At 42.4% G+C, this 25269-nt stretch overlaps 1 protein-coding gene across 1 annotated transcript; it reads right to left on the reverse strand.

Moving 5' to 3' along the window:
- Positions 1–423: 423 nt before the first annotated feature.
- pag1 (phosphoprotein membrane anchor with glycosphingolipid microdomains 1) lies at positions 424–20975 on the reverse strand. Its single transcript, XM_022747603.1, has 9 exons — positions 20958–20975; positions 17826–17861; positions 15968–16199; positions 14598–14655; positions 11362–11458; positions 10754–10923; positions 10039–10470; positions 4041–4100; positions 424–3681 (listed from the first exon to the last, which is right to left on the reverse strand). Exons 3-9 carry the CDS (start codon positions 16153–16155, stop codon positions 3319–3321), a joined length of 1368 nt encoding a protein of 455 aa, XP_022603324.1. The 5' UTR covers positions 16156–16199; positions 17826–17861; positions 20958–20975; the 3' UTR covers positions 424–3318.
- Between the last annotated feature and the right edge of the window lie 4294 nt (positions 20976–25269).

Consider the following 25269-nt stretch of genomic DNA (forward strand, 5'->3'; position numbering starts at 1 on the left):
CTTACCAGAATTACAGTGATACCTTTATTTAATGTCACAGTGTAATCACAATGATTCAGCAGCTGTATGGTTCCTTATTCTATGCTCTTCTTTATAACACTGCACATTACAGCGGTCAGGTGGCTTAGCTCCTAAAAAAGAAACCTAAAGTGTAATCACACAATGTGTCACAAGTTGCTGTTCGCTGAGAAAAAAAAAGATAGCCAATCTGATAAGCGTATCCCTCTTGATTAACAAGTTCACTGTGCTTTGATAAATCAAGTTTACCAGAAGACATTGTTATTATCAGCCAGTGTGGTGCGAATATATATATGACAAATGGCCTAATTAATGTCAAACGTAATGTTTTTTACAAAATCATATGCAGCTTATAATCTCTCTACATGACAGCACCCCACTGAATAAAAAGACACAATGACACAATTTATTATATATATTTTTTAATAGAACAATTCATGTCATAAAATATTTACATGCAGAGAATGGAAACCGGACAGAGTGGAGTAACAGATGTGGCCATAACTGCCAAAACAGGCTTTGCCCTGTGATCAAAAGCGGGTGTCACCATAGAGTTGTCTGCTGGTTTGTAGGGGGGGCGGGGGGGGCAAATGGTCTCATTATAGGAGTAGTGGAGCTGAAGGAGAGGCAGTGAAGGAGCATCTCTGAACCCCCGCAACACCCCTATTCCCTGAAGGGAAATGGGCATGTTTATATGACCAAGACAGCAAGAGAGAATGTGATTTTAGGTAAGTATCTATTAACAATGTGTGTGTGTTGCCCTGATTAGATTTGGCACTAAAGCATCCCCTTTTGGCAGATCATTTCCTTAGAGGACATTTATAGCGTTCTGTGAACACCATTTTATCTAAATGATGGCACCACCCTGATACACAACCATGTCTCTCGGTAGGAACAATGTACTCAAAGGGTCATGTGGGAGTGTAAATAACACTGATAATTACCTCTTTGCAGAAATTAACATAATTTTTTTGAGGGCTTCACTTCCACATCTTCATTCAAAAAATACTAGGAGCGGATTGCATTTAAAAACCTCTTTCACAGTAGCGTTGCCGAGAGATATAACAGCATTTCAAATGACTGATATCATTTATGAATCTAATACCAGCCAGCAAGGGCTGCCTCTGTTTGTCTGAACCACCAACAAGCTCCTGCATGTCTAATGAAACATGAACTAAGGCTGGAGATACTCTAATGCTGGAATATGTTGATGTGGGTGGAAGCAGATGACACCAATTGTTCTGCAAAAGCGGGGAGATACTGTAGCAGTGAAAGATATATTTACAGCGAGAAAACATTGGCCCTGTTAATTTGAAAATAAACATCAAACAACAGTATTTAGAGAATAATTATGTTTTGTTTGTTTTTTTAAATAAAAGTACCACAATTACTGTTTCTTAAAATGCACGTACCAAAACATTGTACCATATTTCTGACATGTGATTGGTTACTACTTCTCAGAACTCAAAAGCATTTTGACAATTTTACATTACAAGGCAAAAGCCATTGGACAACAGGGTTTCAGTTTTCCTTAAAACAAGGCAGACATACAGTATAATCAGTGCTCTTAACAGACTTATCCTAAAATAATATCACTCTGACCATTGTACAAATAAGTAAATGCTTACATAAAACTTCCAGCGAATAACAGTTTAAAATAGTGCTCTAACTATATACAAGCCTTGGTTGGCATGTCGTCAGTACAAGCTACAAACAGACAGATATGTTTTTCTTCAGAGTGCTACTAGTAAGTCAAAAAGCATTAGATATTCAAATTGTGCAGAGATTTGTAACTGATTTGTAATGATGCTTTTGATAAGCTGTATATAAATGCAGTACCATTATATTGTGCTTTAAAATAATCCAGAATGCCAACTGAAGACTGTATACTGTACCAAGAGTAGGCTCAAAAAGCATGACAACCAAAAAAATACATTTGATCTATAACATTTGCATTCATAATACAAGTTTGTGTGTCACTTTATCACATTACAAGTCTTTTGAATTGGTTTTGACCCCTTTGTAAAATAACAAAAAAAAAGAAAATATGGTCTTGTCATATGTATTTTTTTTAAACAATGAATTCTCAAAAAAAAAAGTCAGGGGAAAGCGTACCTTTACAACTGTCATTATCTCACAACTCACTTTCATTTTTGATAAAAATGCTAGAAACTTCTATAAAACCCTATTTTACTTTTCTCTCACAGACATACTTTGTAACATTTCACAATTACACAACAATATGCATCTTCAAATAAATATGAATTTCACAAAAAAATGTTGACATGGACTGTAAAACGTCAAAAAAAAAAAAAAAAAATCCATTAAACTGTGTGAAACTGCAAGCTTGACCAGTTTCTCTAAGCTCTTATTTCCATTTTGGTTCCAAAGATGACTGCTTTCATATCTCCTGACCTGTAACACGTTGAACCCACACCTTTGCAGTGATCAGTCTCAACATAAGGACATGTATGCAGCAGGCCAAGAGTCATCATTTATATTCGATGCCATCTATCATCTATCAAATGCAATGTTTGTCTTGACTAACTATTTGGTCACAGATAAGACTGGCTTTTGCTTTCTATGCCAAGATCCCATTCACAGGAATTTCAAACAGAGAACGCACAGTGGAGGCGTTGCCAACCTGACAAGGAACAGCCTAGATCTACACCATGACATCTCAATAAAACATGACACTGAGTTACCTGGAAGAAGCTAGAAACTCACTAGCAGCTGCAGATGGGGCATACAAATAATCTAACCTTCATAGTATGTACAGTAAGTGCATGGATTTCATGAGTATATGGCACTGAATTCTTGGTATTTTTTTTGTATCACAGGCACAGATTGTGTCCTCAGCTAACCCTTGAAATGCTGCGTATGTTTGTGATAAAATATTCGATATTTATTCTATACTGTTTTCACAATCAAGTGTTCATGATATGCATTGTCAGCAGAGATGAAAAAGAGGAATTTAATGATGATCCAAAGTGCAATCTTCCACATGATTAATGCCAAGTGACTGAGGTACTACAGTTCATTTACTTGTAGGACTAACAGTACCGATGACATTGACCCTGGGTGATAAATTAAAAGTTCAGATATGATGAAACGTACCCAAGCTGTAAAAAGGACACTCATGCATTGATGATGGATGCGGTGTGGTGAGCCGTTTTCTGCTGTTTTCCCCAAGTCATGCACCAAAAGCATGCTTGGTAGCAGGTTCAAAGCACTGCAGGAACTCAGATAGGAAGCTTCTACCAAGACCGCCACAAATGAAGATGATGACGGGAGAAAAACTCAGAGGCGGGATGTTTCCCGGCTCAGACCCAGCTCTCCGACGCTCTCATAGTCAGGCTCTGCTTTGGCAGTGTCTGACCCCTCTGCTCCCAGCCCAGCCCTGTGGTCTTCACCCGAGCTACTAGTCTTTGGGATGCGGATGGTTTCGTAGCCGGGATCTGTGCTGTCCAAGTTTGGGTCTTCCTCCATCTGGGGCTCGTCTGGCTGGGCGTAGATATCTCGGACAGTGGCGTAGAGGTCACTGGAGGAAGAGGCCGGGACCAGGCCTTTGATCTCTGCGATGCTGCTGTAGTCGTGCTCTTTGTCTTCCTCGTTCACAGCATCGTCACAGTTTGTTTTGTTGACTGTAGAGTACACGGCTGACTGAGGGACACAGAAGAGACACACTGTTCACGTGAGTTGCCCTTGTTTGGGTTATTGTTTAAAATTGTGGTGAATGTAACTACATTTAATGAGATAACAGGAATGAGAACACAAAAAGAAACAGTCACCGATGCGTTCATATCAAAAGACCCCTGCAGGGTTTTTCCCTCATAGCGTATTGTCTGATGTTCTGTGACTAGTCTACCAGTTTCCACTGTTCTTTTTTTTTTTTTTTTTTTTTTTTTTTTCCTTTTTTATCTTTCCGGTACTTGGAGCTTTGGCATTCACAGTGTAAAGTGCTGCTGTCTCGGGACTGGAAAAGACAGTTTGGGGAATAAGGGAGCTTAACACACACTTACCTCATTGTCTGATAGAATGTGGTTTTCGAACCTTGGTGCAGGAGACAGAGGGGAGTGTAACTGGAGGAAAAAAGAACAAAAAGATAGATTTAGATATGGCAGCCTGTGTGTGAAAAGAAAAGAGTGCAGAATCAGATGTTTAAAACACTCCCAAAGCTTCAACTAAAAGCGTCTGTTAGGAACATTTGAACAGTTGTCATACGGTTTTATTTTGAAGAATTTGGTGGCATCCTCCTGTTGTAAAAATTAAAAGCACCAATCTGTAGAGTTTAAACAGTTTCTCTTATCAACAAAAGCAGCAAGCTGTAACACAGGAACAAAAACTTTGAGGGAAATGCAATTAAGGTATGGTGGCAGTTCTTATTGATCTGCATCACTAAAACATGCTGGCAAACTATTGATCAGTTCTCAAAAACATAAACACCAGTGGAGAATCTCTGTGTATGTCTTAAGAGAGAGCTTGGTAAGCGATCAATAAAGTGAACTTGTAAACTAGCAGTGGGAGACAAACAGGCTCTGCATTTGCCGTTTCGGCTGCGATACATGTAAAGCTAATGTTGTTTATAACCACCCATTCATTAAGAAAATTATTGAGTGAAAGTCAATAAGCGGTGACAGAGAGTTTGATGTTTTTGTGCACAGCCTCTGTCCACTCCGCTTTATGATCGATGAGGGAGCCATTAATCAACAAAGCACATCTGACAGCAGTGCCAAACACCTAAGGAGTCTAACAAGAACCTCAATACCCCTGCCAGCGGTGACTAAATAGTTCATAGTACGTGAAAATTTCATGCACATCTCTAAGAGGAAAACATTGCTTTTTGTGTTCTTTTCTGACTTGATAAAAGGAATAAATTCAGATTTATGACGTCCTTGGTTGGAGTTACCAAGGTTAATGCTGATGCATTTAAAAAAAAGGAAAGGGAAAGCTGTTCACTTGTTGAGCTATAGCGCCTGGTGGCTGTCAAGGGCACATTACCACACAAGTTACACTTCTATACTAAATGAAAAACTGCCCACAGAGATCATACATCAAACCGTCCACCCCCGCTGTGTGTCATAGTACCTTCATGTGGATACATGTTTCTCTGCTATTTTCCTCAAAGAGCGTTAATCAATATGATTACTTTATGGATAACGCATGTTTGGAGACATGATTACATTTATAGATCCGACACACACTCTACAGTGCAGCTGATGCCTTTTTCATATCGCTTTAATTAGCCAACCAATTAGGCAGAGTGACCTAAAGGGAGACTTCATATAAAGCATTTGGCCCAGTCACTGCACCTCTGCATGTGTCGCACAATACTTGTTCTTTTAATTTCAAGTATCAGAGCAATTTTCTTCTAGTCAGTCACATACTCAGAAATCACCACCTGGGTTTGATGCATATGGGCATTAAATCCAAGTCTGAGAAAATGTATTTAATGCATATCAAAATTATATCAAGACCTATATCAGCATGTGGACAGTGTGTTTGTTTTCAATATTCTGACGTGCTACAATAAGATGTAATGTATTTGCGTGTGTGTGAGAGAAGATTATAGCAACGTGTTTATGTGTGCGTAGGAGATACAATGACATGCAGGACACACAAGTATGACAGTAAGCTGATTACAGTCGCCTTAGAAGATGGGCAGCTCAGGTGTCAGTGTGTCAGCCGAGCTGACGTGCATGTTGACATAGGCATATGTAAATCAGTATTAATATCTCAACTCAGATTATCTGTGTTTCCTGTCTTGCATACGCTCAAATCCAAACAAATTGAAGATGATGTGCAAACTATATAAACCATATCAACACAAATTCAAACACACACTTACACATGTAGATATATTACATACTGAAATCCTCTATCTAACAATAGTGATTCCCGGTTCCGACAGGCAGCACAACAGTGCTGCTGACAAGCTAAATATCGCAGTTTACCAGCACCATGTCCCCAGTGTATATCCCAGTGGCCCATTGGCTGGGTCAAATTCATTTCCTGCACCTCATATGAAAAGCCCACAGGCGACACGCAGTCAAATGACTGCAAACAAGTGTTACTGCTGTTTATGACGGTTCAATAACTGTACAACTGCACAGGATCAGAGAAACTGTGAATAAAAGGTCACAAAACGACTGTGTGAGTGTTCGTGTGTGTGTGTCTGCAGTGAAATGTTAAACTAGAAACCAGATGTTCGTATGGAAAAATGTGTGTATATGAGAAAACCTGCCTTTGTGTGTGCATGTGTGTGTATGTGTGTGTGAGCAGCACTTACCTAGCTGCCACTGGAGGAGATTCCTCTCAGACATTTACATACAAGCACTCCAGTGTATATGCACAAGATGACTGTATACTGATATATATATATATACATATGTGTGTGTGTGTGTGTGTGTGTGTGGGTGTGTGTGTGTGTGTGTGTGTGTGGGTGTGTGTGTGTGTGTGTGTGTGTGGGTGTGTGTGTGTGTGTGTGTGTGTGGGTGTGTGTGTGTGTGTGTGTGTGTGGGTGTGTGTGTGTGTGTGTGTGTGTGGGTGTGTGTGTGTGTGTGTGTGTGTGGGTGTGTGTGTGTGTGTGTGTGTGTGGGTGTGTGTGTGTGTGTGTGTGTGTGAGAGAAGGAGAGAGAGAGACGGAGATGTAGCTCTGTAGCCCATATCATCCATCATGAAGCCAGACTAACTGTCATAGTGATGGTGGCCAGCTGGCGCTCACTACGCTCAGACACACATACACACACTTGGTCTGACAAGACAAATCACCGACGGCTCCTGGTCATACACGGGCGTAAACCACAGGGAGCCGGGAACATCCAGGGTTAACCTTAAATCAGCCCCGGGGAGTCTATGTGTAGCAGAATATATGTAAACACACACATCTCGGTTTGTGTGTGTGTGTGTGTGTGTGTGTGTGTGTGTGTGTGCGTGTGTGTGTGTAATAAGGGGGGTGGGGGGGTGAAATAATAGAATTAATGCTGACTACACACACCAACAAGGTACATGTGGGTGCATATATAAATGAATACACTTTTCAGCAGATATTGTAGCTCAGCAGATCAAGATTTCATCATGGATACAGGGGTCAGATGAGGCTCGACTCGCCTGCTGCCCACATGAGCTACAGTGATTAACTAATTGGCTACAACACCAGGGACAAAGGAACAGGGAGATGAGACTAAACGAAGAGAAGAGAAATAAGGAGAGGTGGAGGAGATGAACAAAGGAAAAGAGAACCAAGAGGACGGAGTATGTTATAGGATAATTCTGCTTTATTACAACATGGGTTTTATTTGAATAGTTCTGGTGAAGGTAACAGCGTCCTCACTCAAGCTGAGATCTGGGAACATATATAGCATCATTACGACAACAAGGTCTGCCAGGATAAAAAAAGAAGCAGGCAGACAATCCGCCAGACAGATGATCTAAAACATTGTGCTTGAAGGTAAAACCAACAGTGAATGTATCTGTGGTAATAATCCCTCAATGTACCAGAAAACTGTGCACGCACAACTACAGCAAGACCTGTAGGTCAAAACTGACTGTCTGTACAGTCTGTACATTGTGATGAATACTTACAACCGTAGTTTGGGTAACTTCTTAACTACATCTGGGATGACAGTCAACGGCGGGATGATGGCAAAAACTTCAGAGTGTACAGCCATGTTAGCAGCTCCATAAGGCTACTTAGGCACAGCAGTGCTTTGAGATAAATGTTACCATCAGCATGCTCACACACACACACACACACACACACACACACACACACACACACACACACACACACACAATGACAATGGTAACATGCTGATATTACTGGCCTGATATGAGGAAAGTGAAAAGATCAACAAAGGCCATGGGGACATGAATGTTAACTAACTAACTATAACTGATGGCAGTCCATCCAAAAGTTGTCGAAACATTTCACTTAAAAAACTAAACTTTCAACTTCAAGCTAATGCTAGAGAAAAAGTCAGCGGATCCACAAAGTGTTCAACTTTGGCATTCACCCTCTGGGCACCATGGGTATCTGTGTCAAACTTAACATCAATCCATTCAGTGGTTGTTGAGGTATTTCAGTCTGGACCAAAGTGGTTGACGGACCAACACTGCCGTCTTTAGAGCCATGCCAGTTGCATGGGTAAAAATGAGAGGAGAGCAGAAAGTTACAATAAAGCATAATTATCCTTTAAAATAAGAGAAGGGGAAGAAGCAAATATGAACAGAACTTAAGGGAGGAGTGTAGAAAAGAAGAACAGTTGCCACTTCACGCAGCTTTGTGGCAGATTGACAATGTGGTGTTTATGTTCGTGCGCTTGTCAGCTTCCATCAGTCTGATGCAATTCGTTGCGAGCTCTGAGAGTGTGTTAGTTTGTTGGTTTGTTTGTGTGTGTGTCTGTGTATGTGTGTGTGTGTGTTTGCGTGTCTCCAATGGATCCCTGCATGTGGAAGACAGCATGCTGAGAGCAGCAGCAGCAGCAGCAGCTCTACTCTGTTCAACACATACCACTCGACTACTCTTCTTCTCTCCTTTTCACCTCCACACTCCTTTAGTTAACTGTTCTCTTCTTTCTTTTACTCCTCTTTATTCTCTGCTCTTTTACACCTCCATCTCTCAGCCCTTTTCCTCTCCTTAATAATGTTTCTTCTTTATCATCCTTCTTTCTTTTCGATACACTCCTCTCCACTACAGATGGCTTCATTTATATGCCGCTGGGTTGTGCCCCCCCCCCCCATTCACTCGCTGTCTCTCACTCCTGACTTTCTCTCTCTCCCTCACCCTTCATGCCTCCCGGTCCTTTCAGTGTTTTTTTTGAGTCAATCTCCCATCATCTCTCTGTCACTATCTCTGTTTCATCTATTACTCTCTCCTCCTCTTCCCTCTCCAGCTCCCATTTTCATTCTCTTCTCCTCCCCTCACTCCTACACTGTTTTCTCTTTCTCTCCCTCTTGAATTTCTCCCCTCGGTCTGTCACTCTCCCTAAAGCAGCACTGAGCTTGCAGCTTAGCAGATGATAATGTGTGGGAGATACATCTCCCTTTTTCTTTGTTCTCCATTGTCTCTGTCTCTTCTCGAGCAGATGACCTACCTCAAGTTTATAAGGGAATAACTTAAAAAGATGTTGATACCTACTGAGATATTAGAATAAATGAATGGTTATATGTACTCTGAAAAGTTATCAAATTTTGTGTATGCTTGATTTGACTTTTATGCATTAATGGTCTTAAATGTGTTGTTTCTGTTCAACCTGCAAAACACCAGTTGGCGCTAAGAATGTACGAGGACCAATCACGTGACTGATGTTGAAGTATCTGAAAAGATCCAGAAATGCTGCTAAATGCTGCTAAAACACTCACAGTTGATGATTTTTATCAAAACATTAAAGATAGCATTGCTACACAAATGCTAATTAAGTTTAGAGTCATTTTTTAATTTCTTTGAAAAGCCAGTGAAGAGGTGACTTTTACCATTAGCCCACTAGACAGCTAGCATGCTAATATTTATGCAGAAATCATTCTACTGTTCCTTAAAAATAATTAATGTTATGACAGATGACAGCAATGAAGGCCAAAATGTTAATATGTACTGTAGGCATATGAGATAAGTTCTGGTTTTCACTGTAGCTATCTAATTGCTGAACATTTTAGTGAGCTAATGCTAACTCTTGCCATTTCCAGTCGGTAACTAGCAAGTGTTATGGATGTTACATTAAACAGGAAAAGGCTTCACTTATATGAGCATATGAATGGCCAACTAGAAATATGAAAAGGAAAATTGTTTTAACCTGGTGGGAATAAACTAAAATGGCTTGTGGTTTTGTTGGTCATCAGTTATCATGTCAAACCAACCAACAGAACTTAGTGCTGTGTCATACTAATCAGAGAAGAGAAGAAGGGCCAGTTTAGCAATTAAATTGCTTTGAAGATCTACAGGTGTGAGACCACACATACACATACATACACACACACACACACACACACACACACACACACACACACACACACCATCCTCACCTCTCCATTGTGCAGCCCAGCCCCCGCCAGCCCATTCATCACCACCGGCTGGTTGTCGTTTTCATCCAGAACTTTCTCTGGTACTGGGGGAGGTAAGTCCTCCTCTGGTTCCTCCAGAGGCTTGTGAGAAGGCATGGCGGCATTATCAGAGCGCCTTTTGGCCTCCATGTCGGCACTGTGACGGCTCTTCTTATTCAGGTCAACAGAGGCGTACTCCACCCCTGCGCACAGGGGCCCTCGCTCAGGTGTGCAGGGGCTGAGGTGGCCGTTGAGGAGGGCAGGGGGATGATGGGGTGGTTCGTCGGGGCTCAGCTGGATGGTACCGTTAGGGAGGCCAAGCTGCGCGGGGGGGTCTTTGAGCTCCTTGACCGTCTCGTACAGGGAGTCTTCAACGCTGACGTCACGTGACGCCACTGCGATCTCCTTCACCACCTGGACAACAGATACATACATCGGATTCTTTAATATGCTTTAAATGAGCTAAATATATTTAATGCTTCTGTTTTCAATCTGAAAACTCAAACAATCCATCAACCTCTTGTGGAAAATTAAAATTTTCTGTCTGTATTTTCACCCTAAGCTCAATCGATCATCCAATCAATCACTCAGTCAACCGGCCAACCAATCAAAGCTCTAATCTCCTCTACTGCCACGTTCAAGCTGAGTGCAAGTAAAAACGTGATTCTGCTGCTGTGAGGTGACTTTAAACATTGACCTCATAGGTGCTGTCCCCTGAGGCTGGGGGTCCGTCCCCGATAAGGGCATTGTTGGGAGGGATGCTGGGAAGCTCGCGGTCCTGAGGACACTTGGAGGACCTGAGCTCTGATTGGCTGGAAAGCAGCTCCTCTGACGGATGGGGACTGGTGTCCTGTGTGTCTGTGAGGACTAGTGGAACACAGAAAAAAGGAGAGTCAGAGTGAGAGAACAGCTTCTCGTTTCATGAGAACAAGATGAATGTTTAACATTTACTTCAGATTAGTTTTGTTATGAGTCATTATTTTCCCTTTTGATGACTACAGATCTCATAACCCTAGATCTATCACTATTTCCTGTTTCCTGTTATCTATTAATGATAAGTACCCATCCAGGTAAAATGACTAATCTCTGACTAAGAACATTACATAGATATGCTCATAACAAAACAACAGCTGAGGTCAAAAATGTTGAATAACAACAGCTGTCACGCAAATCTTCTTCTTATTATCATCATGTACATGTGTAGCTATGACTCTAATATTGATACCAAATGGTGCAGATACAACAGTTAACTACACGGACAGTGAGGACATGACATGCTGAGCTAAGCTAACTATCTTTGCTTACTTGTACCGCTGGTTAAAGGACCATTGTGCGAGGTGCTGACAGCCATATCAGTTGCTGGACTGTCTACTGATTGGCTGATCGTCTCTCTCTCTGACACCTGTGCGACAAAGGACAAGATGTTAGTCACCTCTGGGTTCTCAACGCACAGGCTGTGAGCCCGACAAAACGAAGGCACATGAAAAATCCAGTCTTTGGTTTTTTCAATTACATCACACACCAAGAAATCCATCTGCACTTGTCAGCTCGCACAGGGTAGATGACTTTCACACCTCTGTGCAATCCAAAAGCCGCTAGCAGCAGATAGGAGTATATTTGGGACATTACTTTCAGGGGTTTCAGGATTTTGGGGAACACAACTCTCATATTTGCAGCACTGATTACAGTTTTCTCACTCCCCTGCTTTTCTTTGCTTTTCTAACCACATTACTGATTACTTTAAGCTCATTATCAGTATGCTTTGCATGATTAATTATATGCATTGAGTACATTTTTATCCACCAAGAAAAGACATCTAAAGATTTATGCAAGTGCGTAATTTCTGCAAGTGTGAAAAACAAAACTGTTAAATGACTTATGCCTAATGAAGATACGCTGCTGCTTATCCTCATCTCAGTAGATGGGTTTGTGTTCTCCTCTTATAAATACTTCTAATTTCATGTTCTTAATGCCATGTTGATTCATTATTATGAAACACTGAAGAAAACAGTTTAACAGAAGAGGGCAACATGACAGAGTCAAATAAAAAAATGACTCAAACCACAGAGCATGATGTTTTATGGGTAGCCACAAGGATATTTTCCTCCCTATTTTACCTCGCCTCCCTCTGCGGGAAAGTCAGAGCTACAGAGCAATAACCCTGAAACTGGCAGGGATTCAGTGTTGCTCAAGGACACTTCAGCAGATTTTTTTTTAACACCGAGTCCATGCCCTCCAGCTGTTTCCCTATTCGCTAAATCACATGGCAAATTCTGCAGCTCTAATTAAACTGTGATAGTGCAAAAATCCACACCGTGGGTTTGATCAGAGTGGGATCAGCTCTACAAGCGAGCAAACACTCAAATCAACACTCTCTCAACTCCAAATAATAGTCACTGAAAAGACACTACACTAATTAACACAGGATGTGCTCTGCACCTGCCGTATTGACGCAGGATTTATCACCGTCTGATTTAAACATTAACCGTCTTCTTTCTATAGGCAACTCTGTCACTCATTACTAACAGCTTAGAAATGACTGTGAAAACATATCGTCTGGTGTAAGTCAAGATTCTCTTTGTTTAGGTTTGTTGTTTTCCTCCTGTGTGAGCAGTGAGGTTGTGTATCAGAAGCTCCACAACCCCACCTAGTGGTCATCTACTATCAAAACTGTTGGTGACTATGATGTAATCTTTAACTATTTTATGACCAAAGTATCTCTAATGTTTTTCTTTTGTTTCAGTTTTCTCGACGAAGGTGGAAAATTCCTTCTTTACTTCTTCAGGATCCAAAATGAGCGTCACAGTCCGAGACATGAGATGTGGTGTTTTAATGCGTCTGGGTAAGGACCGAATGAGACGCTTCATTTAGGTTACATTCACCCTTAAGGTTAAAAAAAAAAGTTAACATATGTTGAATGCGTGTGTGAATGAAGAGGCGGCGTGAGAGGCGTTAGGATGTGGCCACAGACAGACAGTCAGACTGATTGCGGGTGAGCGAGGAAGAGCCAATCTACTCATCCACAAAGACGAAGACCCCCATTTAACCTGTCAGGCTGTGACATGGTTCATCATTTAAATGGGTCCCTCCTGAAACAGTCTGACCACCCTGCAATTGTGCTACAGCGTAAAGGTTAGGGTGAAGATATCCATCAAATGCAAAAAGGCTCAGAGGGATGTGTGTGTGCATAGTGAGGCATGTAGGCTGACACACACACACACACACACACACACACACACACACACACATACACACACAAAGCCCCAGAGGGAGTGACAGAATAAAAGAGTGAGTGGATGTCACTTAGTCTGTGTAAGCCAGGCATTTGTCACATTTAAATGTTGCTTGGTAACTGAATCATCTGTATTATGGGAGTCGGTGATTACTATCTATATCCATGAAACGATGCTCAAGAGGACATGTACACTTTATGAGTACTACATATCTACAGAGTGCAAAGGTCAACTTTATAAATACGGATTTTTTTTCACATTGTTGTGCCTGTTGTGTTTCGGCTTTCCTGAATTTAGTTTCATTCTTTCTTTTCAGTGATCTTAAAAAAAAAAAGAAAAAGAAACACACACCATGTTACTAATGTAAAACAAAACTGAAGAATAAAAGCCAGTGGAATTTCCCACAAGTGCTCTCTTAGCAGGAACAACCACTTCCCCATCTGCGACCGGCTGCAATTTAGGAACAATCTTGCGAACAAGTGCAGGCTGTCAGTCAGGAGGAGTGCAGGGAGGCCATGTTTCTTTGTGTATGTTCCTGTGGTATGGGAGTGGGTTAGGAGGCAAATGTGAAAGAATGTGTGTGTAAGTGTGTGTCTGTGTATCATGGGACATCAGGGTGGAGACTTGTGCGAGTGTGCACGTGTTATTCAGGCATGTAGCCAATGTGGCAGCTCTATCCACAGCCTCGTTTACCAGTGATTACACAGCCTGATTACAGACACATCACATGACTCCCATGCTGGGAGGAATGAGGACTGTACGTCACTGTGTGTCTTTGCTATGTGTGCTTCCATCTGTAACACTACGTGGGTGCCTCTGTTTGAACAAGAGAACAAGTCTGAGTAAACCGTTTTTTTTTTTTTTATGAATTCATATTAAATTATTTATTTTCCCACCGCTGGAATTGACAGTTTCTTCTTCCTCGAGTTTCCCACAGTCCCAAGATGACACCAACCCCCGACCTTGTCCATCTATCCCTTTGTTTAGAGACTGTGCATGTGTGCATGTGTGGGTGTAATTAATCATCTGCTTGACACACTGTGCGGCAAGCTGACTCAAAACACACTTTGCGTCACATTGATAACACGCGCACACTCACGAAAACACATGACAAACATAACAAGCAGAACTGGAAACCTAATCTCGATTTTAGAAAATCATTTTCAGCTGCAGCCTTTTCATCAGAGCCGCCATCTGTGAGGTGTTTCAGTATCCCTTCAAAATATTCCTTTAATTCCTCTTCAGAAATGTAGCTTATGCGTGATCCAGCCTACTGCAAGAAAGATAAACCTCGAAAGTCTGACTCACTCCATTCATCAGGTTGTCATGGTCTCCAGCTGGATGTCCATTGGCTGCTTTCTTCTGCCTAAAAAACCAGAGGAGCGGAGAGATGAGAGAACAGAGATAAATATAAAAGTGGATACTCATTGTTTTTCCTGTGTTCTTCAGCACACCGGATCTCAAACGAAACAATGACGTTGAAAAGCAATTTTCTTTTATGATCCCTTTAGCGTTGAGTTCTTGTTGACATTTTATGTTTTAGCGTTGACGTCATAGTGATTGTGTAGTACTTGCCACTTGAACACATTTTATTGAGAGGTGTTTCTAATATTCTGTCCCCTCGTGTGTAAAAAGGAAGGACAGTAGCACACCTCCTTATCCAAGATGTCAATAGTAAATACATGATTGAATTTACACATTTCCAAAAATGTCACCAACAACTTAGCATTAAGAGCTTCATAAAGATGGATGTTATGGTAGAGCTGTTGTATTGGATTACATTAGTGTGTACCTGTGTTCACTACTTTTTTTTTTTTTTTTAACATTGGTATTATTTATCAACTGCGGTCTATGTGTAAGTCAAATTGGCTCTCAGGGACATTAAAGCTCTACTCTTACTCTTGGAGGAATCAATAGTTTCGTCATGCAGCATCAGATGTGGACGTTTGGATTTAATTTCTGCCCCTTCTAATCAAAGCAGGAAGTTGGTATCTCGTTAGCATTGTCATTGTTTCATTCCAAATCCGATGGACTGGAGGACAGAGCTAAAACAAAGCTGTCCAAATACCCATAGACCACACTGTCTTTCACAAGATGACATTAAAATCTCTGTTATACTCTGAGTAGTTGAGCAGGACAGAGAGACTGATCAAAGACTTTTCGTTTCTGTGTTTGTGCTGATGGCCACTAAAGCTTTATCTCTGCAGTGCCATCTCTCGCAGAAACTATATGAGTAATCTCTCGTTTTGTATATCTGTAAATTCTTATATTCTCTATACTCATATATTAAAGTATGTGTTACACTTTGTGGACAATTCCTTTTTGACAGCACACATAATAAACATATTAATGCCAAAACACCCGTGCGGTCATTCCTTACTGTCCTCAGAGGCACCGTTCCTCATTCTTGTACCTATAATTACTGTTGCCAAGGACGCACTCTTAGGTATTTCTGCTATTTTCAACACTCTCATGCTCAGCTGGCATTTCCAGCAAGAGTAGATTCTGTTTAGATAGTCTGCACAGCAGGATGTATCATTACATAAAACCAGGAAACTATTATCATAACACACGTCAGCCTTTCGTGACCTCTTCTAGATATGGGAGTGTTTCCTAGAACAACAATTATATAGGTCATTAGTGTGTGTATGTGTGTGTGTGTGTGTGATGGTGCTTACCCCTGGCAGCTAGCACACAGCAGCAACAGCACAGAGACCAGCAGCAGGGCAGTGAGGGTGCTGAGGGTGACGACCAGGACCAGCTGCTCACTCCCCAGCCACGACGCGACCCCGGTAGCAGCTGCTGCCCCCGACCCGACGACACCCGCCTCCGGCCCCCACCACACTCCACTCAGCACCGGAGCCATGACGCATCACACTGTGGGAGGAGAAGACATCGGACAGGTACCGGCTAAGGAAACACAAGAAAGAAAGAAAAAAAAATTGTCATTTCAAATAAAAATCAAACAGAAAACATGGAAATTAAATGAAATAATTGACCAAAAATGATCATGTTGTTGGATCATTACTTCCAGCTTTGAACAAATGGGGTTTGTGGAAAACTGCATATCATAGTACCTTACAGTGAGATTAAATATGTATGTGTGGAAGAATCTGTGTGTTTTTCATCATTTCCTAAATGACTATTGTTGGCGGAGGATAAAGACAGTTTATCGAAGGATACAGTCAGCCGAACTGTTCAAACTACACTTGATCTGTCAAGCAAACAAACTGAAATGAGTTGATTTTAATGCAGCTGCTTCATCACAGACACTTGGCATTTTCAGTTCTACTATGAAATGAGAAACAATGTGATTATTTTAGTCTGACACCAGTAAAAACCTGTATAATGAAACAATAATGAATAATCAAACTGATCCTGTTCAATGGTGTGGTGTCAGTGGAGTCCCAGGGAACAGAGAAATGAGCTTTATCAGGCTCTGGCTACGCAGGCAATTGCTGGTTTTGGTCATCATATCATTCACCAGCAGCTCGACCGCAGCCTGTGATCACATGTGGCCAGCAGGTGGCAGCACAGAGCGGCGTCAGACTGCACTGCAGACAGTCATCTGCCTCAGTCTGCTGCAGTGGCCCTCACACCAGAGACTCCACAACTGGTGTCTGGGCTCAGCCCACAGCATAAGCAACCTCATCACGTCCCCGTCTAACAGCCAAAGTTGGGTTTCACCTAACTGATGGAGGCCCTGATGTTATGACAGGTGATTTATGGAGGCTGTGTGGTGTTACGGGTGTGAGTCATGGAGGGTGGAGGTAGTGGCAGGGATGAGATTGTGTGCGTCTCTGAGCCTAAAAAAAAAAAACTCCAACCAGATAAATGTGGAGTGGCATCCCGCTGTTTGTCTGTGTGTGTGTGTGTGTGTGTGTGTGTGTGTGCGAGTGCTGCTTGTGAAAGTGTGTATGTCAGGACTTTAGGCACTGCGGTGACTGTGACAGAGATCGAGGGATTTGGAGCAGGAGTGAAAAGGTGATCAGAAAGAGAAGGTGACGCACTACATGACTGACAGGGAGCACAAAGTCAGGAATGGTTTCTCTCTGGCTATCTATCCACACGCCCTTCTCCTCTCAATCAGCAGAAGAGACAGCTACAGCAGACCTGGCAGGGATCGGTGACAAAAATATGACAATCCATCTTCCCTTGTCTGTTTTCTCCTGGCGTATGCATGAGCCAAACTGCTGTTCTGGAGCGATGTGTGTGTACGTGTGTGAGTGTGCAGAAAATGTGTAATTCTGTGCTGGTGGTGAAAAAAACTCCATTGTGTCTGTCTGCTTCGCCTATGCTAATGTGACTGGGGATTGTGGGAGTTGGGGAAAGCGCCCTCCGTCTTCTAGCAGCGAGGAAGTTTTGTGGCAAACCAGATGAGGCTGAAGAAGACAATTTTAACTTCTCCTTCAAAAGGCCACTGAGGAATTCCTGTTTTTGTCAGAACGCCGTGTTGTGTTTTCCTGGATGAAAAATACACCGGGGCTCATGTTGCTATCAGTGTGAGTGGATGGTGAGAGGCAAACACAACCTTACCTTGACACCTCGGATGATTAGTCAGGTTGGCCTCGCCTGGAAGAGAGCAGATAAGGGGAGGGGGGGATTACTGCTTGGCGGAAATAAAAAAAAGCACTGAGCTGAATATTATCCTTGGTGGATGGTGTTGCTCTGTGAGGGTGTGGACTACAAGTGTGTGTGTGTGTGTGTGTGTGTATGCCTGGAAGTAAGCTGTGCTAGTGTGGGAGTGGGAGAGTGGTGAGGGAACTGTGAGTTTGCTCTTGTTTTTTAATGCCCATATCAAAAAACATATTGGACAACAGGCTGTCTGCAACCTCTCGGCCGCATGCACACACACACACACACACACACACACACACACACACACACACACACACACACACAACACAACACCCACACACACACACACACACTCTCTCTGCTCACACACACTTCACCCATGTGCAGTTTCTATGAGATTGTCTCCCATGTTTCTTCTACATAGGACACACACAATATCCACTTTATTGACCAGTCGGCCCATGCAACTAAGAGGATAACAACCAGGTGACATCATCTCTGTATCATATCACACCACACATGATAATCTTATATATATATATATATATATATATATATATATATATGTATCATATATATCATATATATCTTAGTCTATAATCATAAGAATCTTGCCCTCAAACGTCTGAACATTTCCCGTTACACCAGTGTTGTACGTAAAAGTGAATATACACTTTCACGCTATTATATTTCGATCCATATTCCCACATTTTAGTTTTTCAACGTGATTAAAAAATGCGGCCTTTTTTTTTTTTTTTTTTCCTGAAAAATTCTTCATCCGGTTCCGTCTGAGTGGCTGGAGTCCAGGTGTCGCTATCTGCCACAGTGGGCCAGCTCATGTGTGTGTGTCTCCGCTGGCACTTAAGCCAGAATAATTACCGCCTGCCATAGCACTGTGTCACCATGGCAACATTCCCTTCTAGCCATCAGCGCTATTTATGGTGGTAGAGAGAGAGAAAAAAAAAGAAGAAATGTAACAGAAAAACACAGAAATGTTTTGAATGCAACTTACAGAGAACTATTAAACTGCAGGAGGGGTGTATGTTGTAGTATGTATTTTGTTCTGTTTTGTTTCCAAAGCTTTCAACCACATTTCATGGCCTTCCTCAGGTGATGTGGGTTACGCAGTTATCATGGAGATGGTTTCCTTGTTATCCCGTGACATAAGAATGTTAATTTCATCATGTGATAACAGGTGCTTGTATATGGGTGGGTGGATTGTAACATCTGTCTGTGTTCAAGTATGGTCTGTAGCCTCTGACAGAGACCATCTCCATGACAACAGTGCAATTCCACCTGCTGAGGAAGACCCCCGAGATGCGGGCGAAAGCTTTGGAATCAACAAGCTGGACTTTGTGTTGAGACTTTTATTTTTATTTTTTGTCAAGATTAGTTTATGTCAGTGGGAAAGTTTGAACTTGAATTAAGTTTGAACAGGCAAGAAAAAAAATTACAAAAAATACAGAAAAACTGGCTTTTTTTTTACCATTTAAATCACATTAACTTGCATGTTGAAGCTGTGAAGATTATTGTAACGTTTCATCTAGAGATGCTCTGATCCTATCTTTCTTTACACTCCTGATACTGATACCTCAGCTCAGAGTACCAGCCCAAACCAACGCTCTCTTTTAAAAACTGAACACGACACTGTATAGTCCGCATTGGAATCATTTTCATGTAAGACAACATGGCCAGGGTTTGTCATGGTACTTAAGAGAAGTAAAAGAAACACAATTTCATAATGGCATTAACAAGAACACTGTACTTGACGTGAATCGGGTTTGTCATGGCCGATACCCAAACCACTTAATCGGGTCCAATCCAGTCCCTAGATTCATTGTTTATTTATTTACTGCAAAAAAACTGTGTCACATTTAAAATGACATGAAAAACTGAAACACAAGCAGATCTTCATATACAGTACATGAAGCTGTAACCAGTGACGATATACTGATTTTGACACCATCAAAACTGGAAAGTCTGTCAAACCACTAACTGATTTATTATCAACTTAAACTCAAACAGCTTCAACAGTTACCATGACAATTTTCTGCTACATGTGGCCTGCTTTGCTAACTTTATTGCACAGAGAAGTATCTTAACGTAGCACAAAAGCTTTAAAGCAAGACTATGTCACTTTCGAAAGAACAAAAAAAAAAAAAATCTTTAATTCTTCCTCTTTTAAATGAAAGTTAAAATCTTAAGCAATATAAAGCTCCCTTGCTCAGTCCAGAACATTCAGGGGTTTTGCTGAGACAGTCTTATTTATTCCGGTGTCACCAGGTCGCTAATGTCAGCTAATATTAGCAAACTGAGGATAGATATCACAGTTTAGCTGACATTACTAAGTCAGTTCCTTGACTTTGTGACACTACTTATCCCGCTGTTTCACTGTTAACATTATCCTGTAAATGCCACTGTTGAGCAAATATTACATAGGCTTACTTTCACGTAGCATTGCGTTTGCTCTCTGTCAGGCAGAGAGCTCCAGCACATTCCAGTATTCCCCGTCTCCTGCTCTGCTCTGCCACATTTTATGTCATTAAAAAACAAAAAAACAAACTCAGACTCCACCATCTTAACTCAAATGGTATGAAGAACCTGTTAAGTACAAACACAGATCCAGCTCTGGAAAAAACATTGCTGACATACTTCCCTGCTGAGTAGAAAATATGTGAAGGAGTAAACCATCCATTCTTCCCCGTGAGGACACACTTCATTCCTGAGCGCTTGATAAACACCACATATAAAAGTTCTGAGTATCTTTTTCACAGTGGAAAACTCCTTCCAGGCCACCACCATGTGATACAAGACAGCAAGCCAAGGACTACAACTGTACTCTCTTATGCTGTCATTCTCTGTCTCCCGGCGCTTCCAGGCTTTGATGAAAGAAAACAGAAGCCTTGGAGGAGACACAATCAGTGTGGCTGTCTTCTGTTTCATGCCATAGAAAATAACTGACTGGAAAAGCCATTCGAAAAGGAATGTGTTTTGGGAATTAAAAGCAGAAGTCCAAATTCTGCCCTCAGCCAGCTGTACACACACACAGACCCCGAGACTAACCACAAGCCCCATCAAGGCATAACCCACCATGCAAGAAACTAGAGCCAAAGAGGCAAGGAATCCAGCCTGAGCCCTTCTACTCTACAGGCAGAGACCCTACCTGACACTGCAATGAAGCGTGTGGGAGTTTCATTCGTTGGACAAGCTGTTGGACAGCAGTGAAAGACAGTGGGGGGGGGGGGGGGGGGGGAGAGTATTAACATCCACATGCAAAGCTGTGCTTCAGCTTCTGTTGATGCCTGTGTGGCTGTGTGACACCTCCCTTTGCAGGGTCCTCTGGGTGCATGCAGATGGGGGAAGGTTTACAGCTGGATGGCTGCTGAGAAATGAGCCCCGAGAAGCTTCTCATAGGAGAGCCAAAGGCATTTCCACAATAATAAATAATCCAGTTTTTAGACGGGGGGGGGGGGGCTCAACTTTCTTTACAAAAATCATGCCTGTGTGGAGCACTGCAGGAAGCTCAAAGCAACATTTCTAAAATTAAAAAAGGAGTTAGGAAGAAAGTGATGACGGGAGTTTATTCCACACAATGAGGATTTCTGCTTCGTTTGCAGAGACTCCTCTTTGTGCACTGTTTGGGGAAATGAACTAGGATTCCCTGTCACAAATGCATTGTATGCAAAAGCGCAACTTTGAATAGTTTTCAGCGATTCTTCTGGCCAGCAGAAACATCGATTCATACCTACACACACTGCACATTTAGTGACACACACACACACACGCTCACCTGTACCACGCTGGTGGTACTGGTTCTGCAGGGACGAAGCACAACCCAAAGACTTTTTTGCTCCCAAAACAACTAGACAGCGCTCTGCAGGGTCTCTGTAGTGAGGTCACTTTGTGGTAGACACTTTGGACCAAACTGGGTATACAACTATTTCACTGAAACACACAAAGAAAAATTAAAGCCTCTTTTAACAAGCTCTATCCCACACTGTCCTCTCCATCGCTCGTTCCATTGATAGCCAGCTAGTGGGTGACAGAGGGAGAATGCCTCCTAATTGATCACAGCCAACTAATATCACCCAAATATCATGACATGAGCATGACTAGAGCTGGGGTTAGGTGATATATGGATAAACAGTTAAACATGCATGCACAAAAGCATATAAATGCACATCAACAGACTATGATAGTGATAAACATGATACATATTCCTGCACATACATACGATACCTTTTTAAATGCACAAATAGTCTTTTTTAAGACTATTTGTGCATTTGTGTTATGTGGTGCTGAACGCACCACATAACACACACACACACACACACACACACACACACACACACACACATACACACACCACTGACCATCTTGTGTCCTGACCGGAGGGCCATTTGGACGGTGGGGGTGGAGGAAATGGGGGAGGGGAGAAGAAGAAGGAACAGGCGACTGCTGCCAAGAGAGGAGAAAAGGGAAGAGCACGAGAGAAAGAGAGGGAGGGTAATAAAGATGTACAGAAGCCATACTGCATCCACAGGAATTCAGCGAGAAAGAGAGAGAGCGAGAGAGAGAGAGAGGACAACCACAGGAATAAACACAGAGAAAGAGAGGCAGAAAAGGAAACAGAAAGAAAAAGCAGAAAGCACACACAGGCCTACATAGTCATAGTGACGCATACATCCTTGCACACACCCATCCCCAGGGAGGGTTGGTGAAACACAACTCCCCACAGGCTGCGGTGCAAGAGGGACCCTGCCCTGAACTGAGACACTGCGATACAGTCCGTCCACATGCAGAGACACAGGTGCATCTCTTGAATTGAATGTAGGAAAAAAAAAACCTACAAGTGTCAAGTTGAGAAATGAGGAATGTAGGTGTGTGTGTGTGTGTGTGTGTGTGTGTGTGTGTGTGTGTGTGTGTGTGTGTGTGTGTATGAAGCTGGAGGACTGACGCTGCTGGTTTGCTGTATATCTAATGCTGGTCAGTCCCTGCAATGTCTCATTTACTAATCACTGTCTCTGCGTTTGAGCCTATGTCTGGACGAGCATGAAAACAGGTGCTTCTGATCAAGCGACATAATCCGCGTTGCCTTGGTAACACTGTCTTTCCTCAGGGTTAATGGTTTTAGCATGAGAAATTGATCTATCCTCCCTAAATGGGGAAATTGAAACTGCATAATTTAGCGAAGCCCCCCCCCCCCATATTACAGATATCTGTGTTATATCTTCATCCAAACGCAGGACTGCAATCATTTCTCTCTCTTGATACAGTGGCAGCATCTGCTCGAAGCAGCATTTATATTGAACTCTCACTGGGGATGTATTAAGGAAATATGAAGCATTTTCCCCCGAACAGATGAATGTTCATGATTGAAAAAGCTCCGCGCAACATCTGCATGTGTTAATTCTCTGTTCTTCCTTGTTGTTGCGCTTGTGTTTTCTCTGTATTGTACTGCGATGAAAACATATTTAAGAGGGGAACTACAATCCCCAGTTACTGTACTTGTCTATTTTATGATAAATCCTTCGCAACCACATTTTACATGATGTCCTGGTGGTCTCGTGGTTAACTGGAGGATCTAGTTTCAAGAATTCAACCTCCATCTTCTCTCCTCTTGAATCCCGACCAGCTGCAAGGCTGCAGAAGCAGCAACATGTGTCCTCTGTCTTCACCCGTAAATGACAAAGCTCTCCCTCTCCGTGAGCGTTTCTGTGTCATGTCCGGTGCCGACCTCGCAGAGCCATTACAGTCGGCAGAGGCTCTGTGTGTGTACGTACAGGGATTATGTAAACATGTGTGCGCGTCTGTAAAATCTGCCTCTAGTTAATGTCGCTCAGGCCCATGGGAAAGATACATTTCCTGCCCTCCTCTCACGGTTTTTTTCGAGGACGCCGCTGACCCAGAATTCTTCGGAGGCCTGCAGATGTTCCTCTGAAACGTGCTCAGAAAGCACAGCTGAACCAGAAACTACTGTATTCAAATTGGATGAACTCAAAGCCGAGGCTGGATCACCGCTGGCATTTTGCTCCACTACAGCTTGGAAAATATAGTTTAGTGACAAAGAGAGCATGGTAAATTCACATTAAAAACAAATGAGCTTATATTTGTCTCATTATGCCTTTTTTTTTTTGTCTCCAGTGAGCCTTTTCCCTTCTTCTCCCTAGTTTATCTACCCTATTATTGTCCTTTCTGCCAGTGCCTGAGGCCGTTGCTCTGCATTTAAATCGTTTGATTCTGTGAGTGTTCGTTGAACGAAGCTTAACAATGTGAGTCTGTGTGATCCGCTAACACACTGTATGGAACAAATATTCACTCTCTCCCCCTCAAACACTTAAAACCTTTCAACTGCAGTTCCACTTCTCTCTTTCCCCCTGCTGAATAACAGCTTTCACAGACTCACTTGGTTGCGTCTTCCTTACACAAGATGAATCTTTCAATTTCGATTCTACTTCGCTCCCTCTGCTCCTGGAAAAGAGGAAGTGTGTCACCCAGAACTTCGTCCATCGCTCAAACATAACTGCAGCTTCCAAAAGAAACCGCAGCTACAGCTGTCCTCTGAGGGTGACAACAAACACTTTTCTAACACCACGCGAACGGTCATGTGTGTTTTTGCCACAATGCTTCGCGAGCAAAACATCAAGTTCATTTGAAATGTAATGAACGGAGCTGAATTCCACACAGAGACATTTTTTTAGTCTCCACATTCCTGACAAAGCACTTTTATTCCCCTCACTCCAGCACAGAGACGCGTTCTGTCATTGTCTCGGACTGATTAGCTTTGTGACAGCGCCGGCCGCACAGCTAATAATAAAATTCTAAAACAAAACCGACTTCGGTAATTGTGCGGCGGGGCAATTTACAGTGATTAAACAAAACCAGCCAGGCGTGTCATCCAAATATGTAAATGGAGGCGCGGAGCGTGAACGAGAGAGATGGATTGTTGGGATGATTTCAGGGATTGTCACTCACATTAGAAGTGACCTTCTTGGCAAACACTAATGAAGGGATGGGGCGGGGGGGCGGGGGGTGAACTGTTGAACTAAGGGAATTTGAGGACGAAGAGCATGGACAGTGCCGTGAAATGAGAGGGCTAACGAAGGGTGTGTCTGTGTGTGCGTGAACATGCGTGTGCGTCATTTTGACTCCTGCTCTGCGGCTAAATTGATACTACGCTCGAAAAAGCGGAGCTTTCTCTTCTTTAAAAAGCGAAATGGAAATATTAACGGCGCTCAGACGAGCAGATACCACACACCTCTGATTAGATTTATTCAGCGTCGAACGCCTGCATGCATAAAATCTTTCTATCATTGTCACCTTGAGATGAAGATTAGCATTAGAGTGAATGAGGAGTAGATACGACCACATCATTATTCAGTGGCATTGGCCTTTAGGTGCT

Source organism: Seriola dumerili, unplaced genomic scaffold (assembly GCF_002260705.1).
Source record: "Seriola dumerili isolate Sdu_G_001 unplaced genomic scaffold, Sdu_1.0 BDQW01000110.1, whole genome shotgun sequence".
NCBI lineage: Eukaryota > Metazoa > Chordata > Actinopteri > Carangiformes > Carangidae > Seriola > Seriola dumerili.

What these genes read in the sequence shown, in the direction of transcription:
- pag1 (XM_022747603.1), bottom strand. Translation starts at nt 16,155, where the DNA reads ATGGCTCCGGTGCTGAGTGGAGTGTGGTGGGGGCCGGAGGCGGGTGTC. An exon ending in TCCTTTAACCAGCGGTACAA is followed by an intron (nt 10,924 to 11,361) that starts GTAAGCAAAGAT and finishes GTGTTCCACTAG; the next exon opens with TCCTCACAGACACACAGGAC. An exon ending in CTGGGCTGCACAATGGAGAG is followed by an intron (nt 4,101 to 10,038) that starts GTGAGGATGGTG and finishes TTTTTCCTCCAG; the next exon opens with TTACACTCCCCTCTGTCTCC.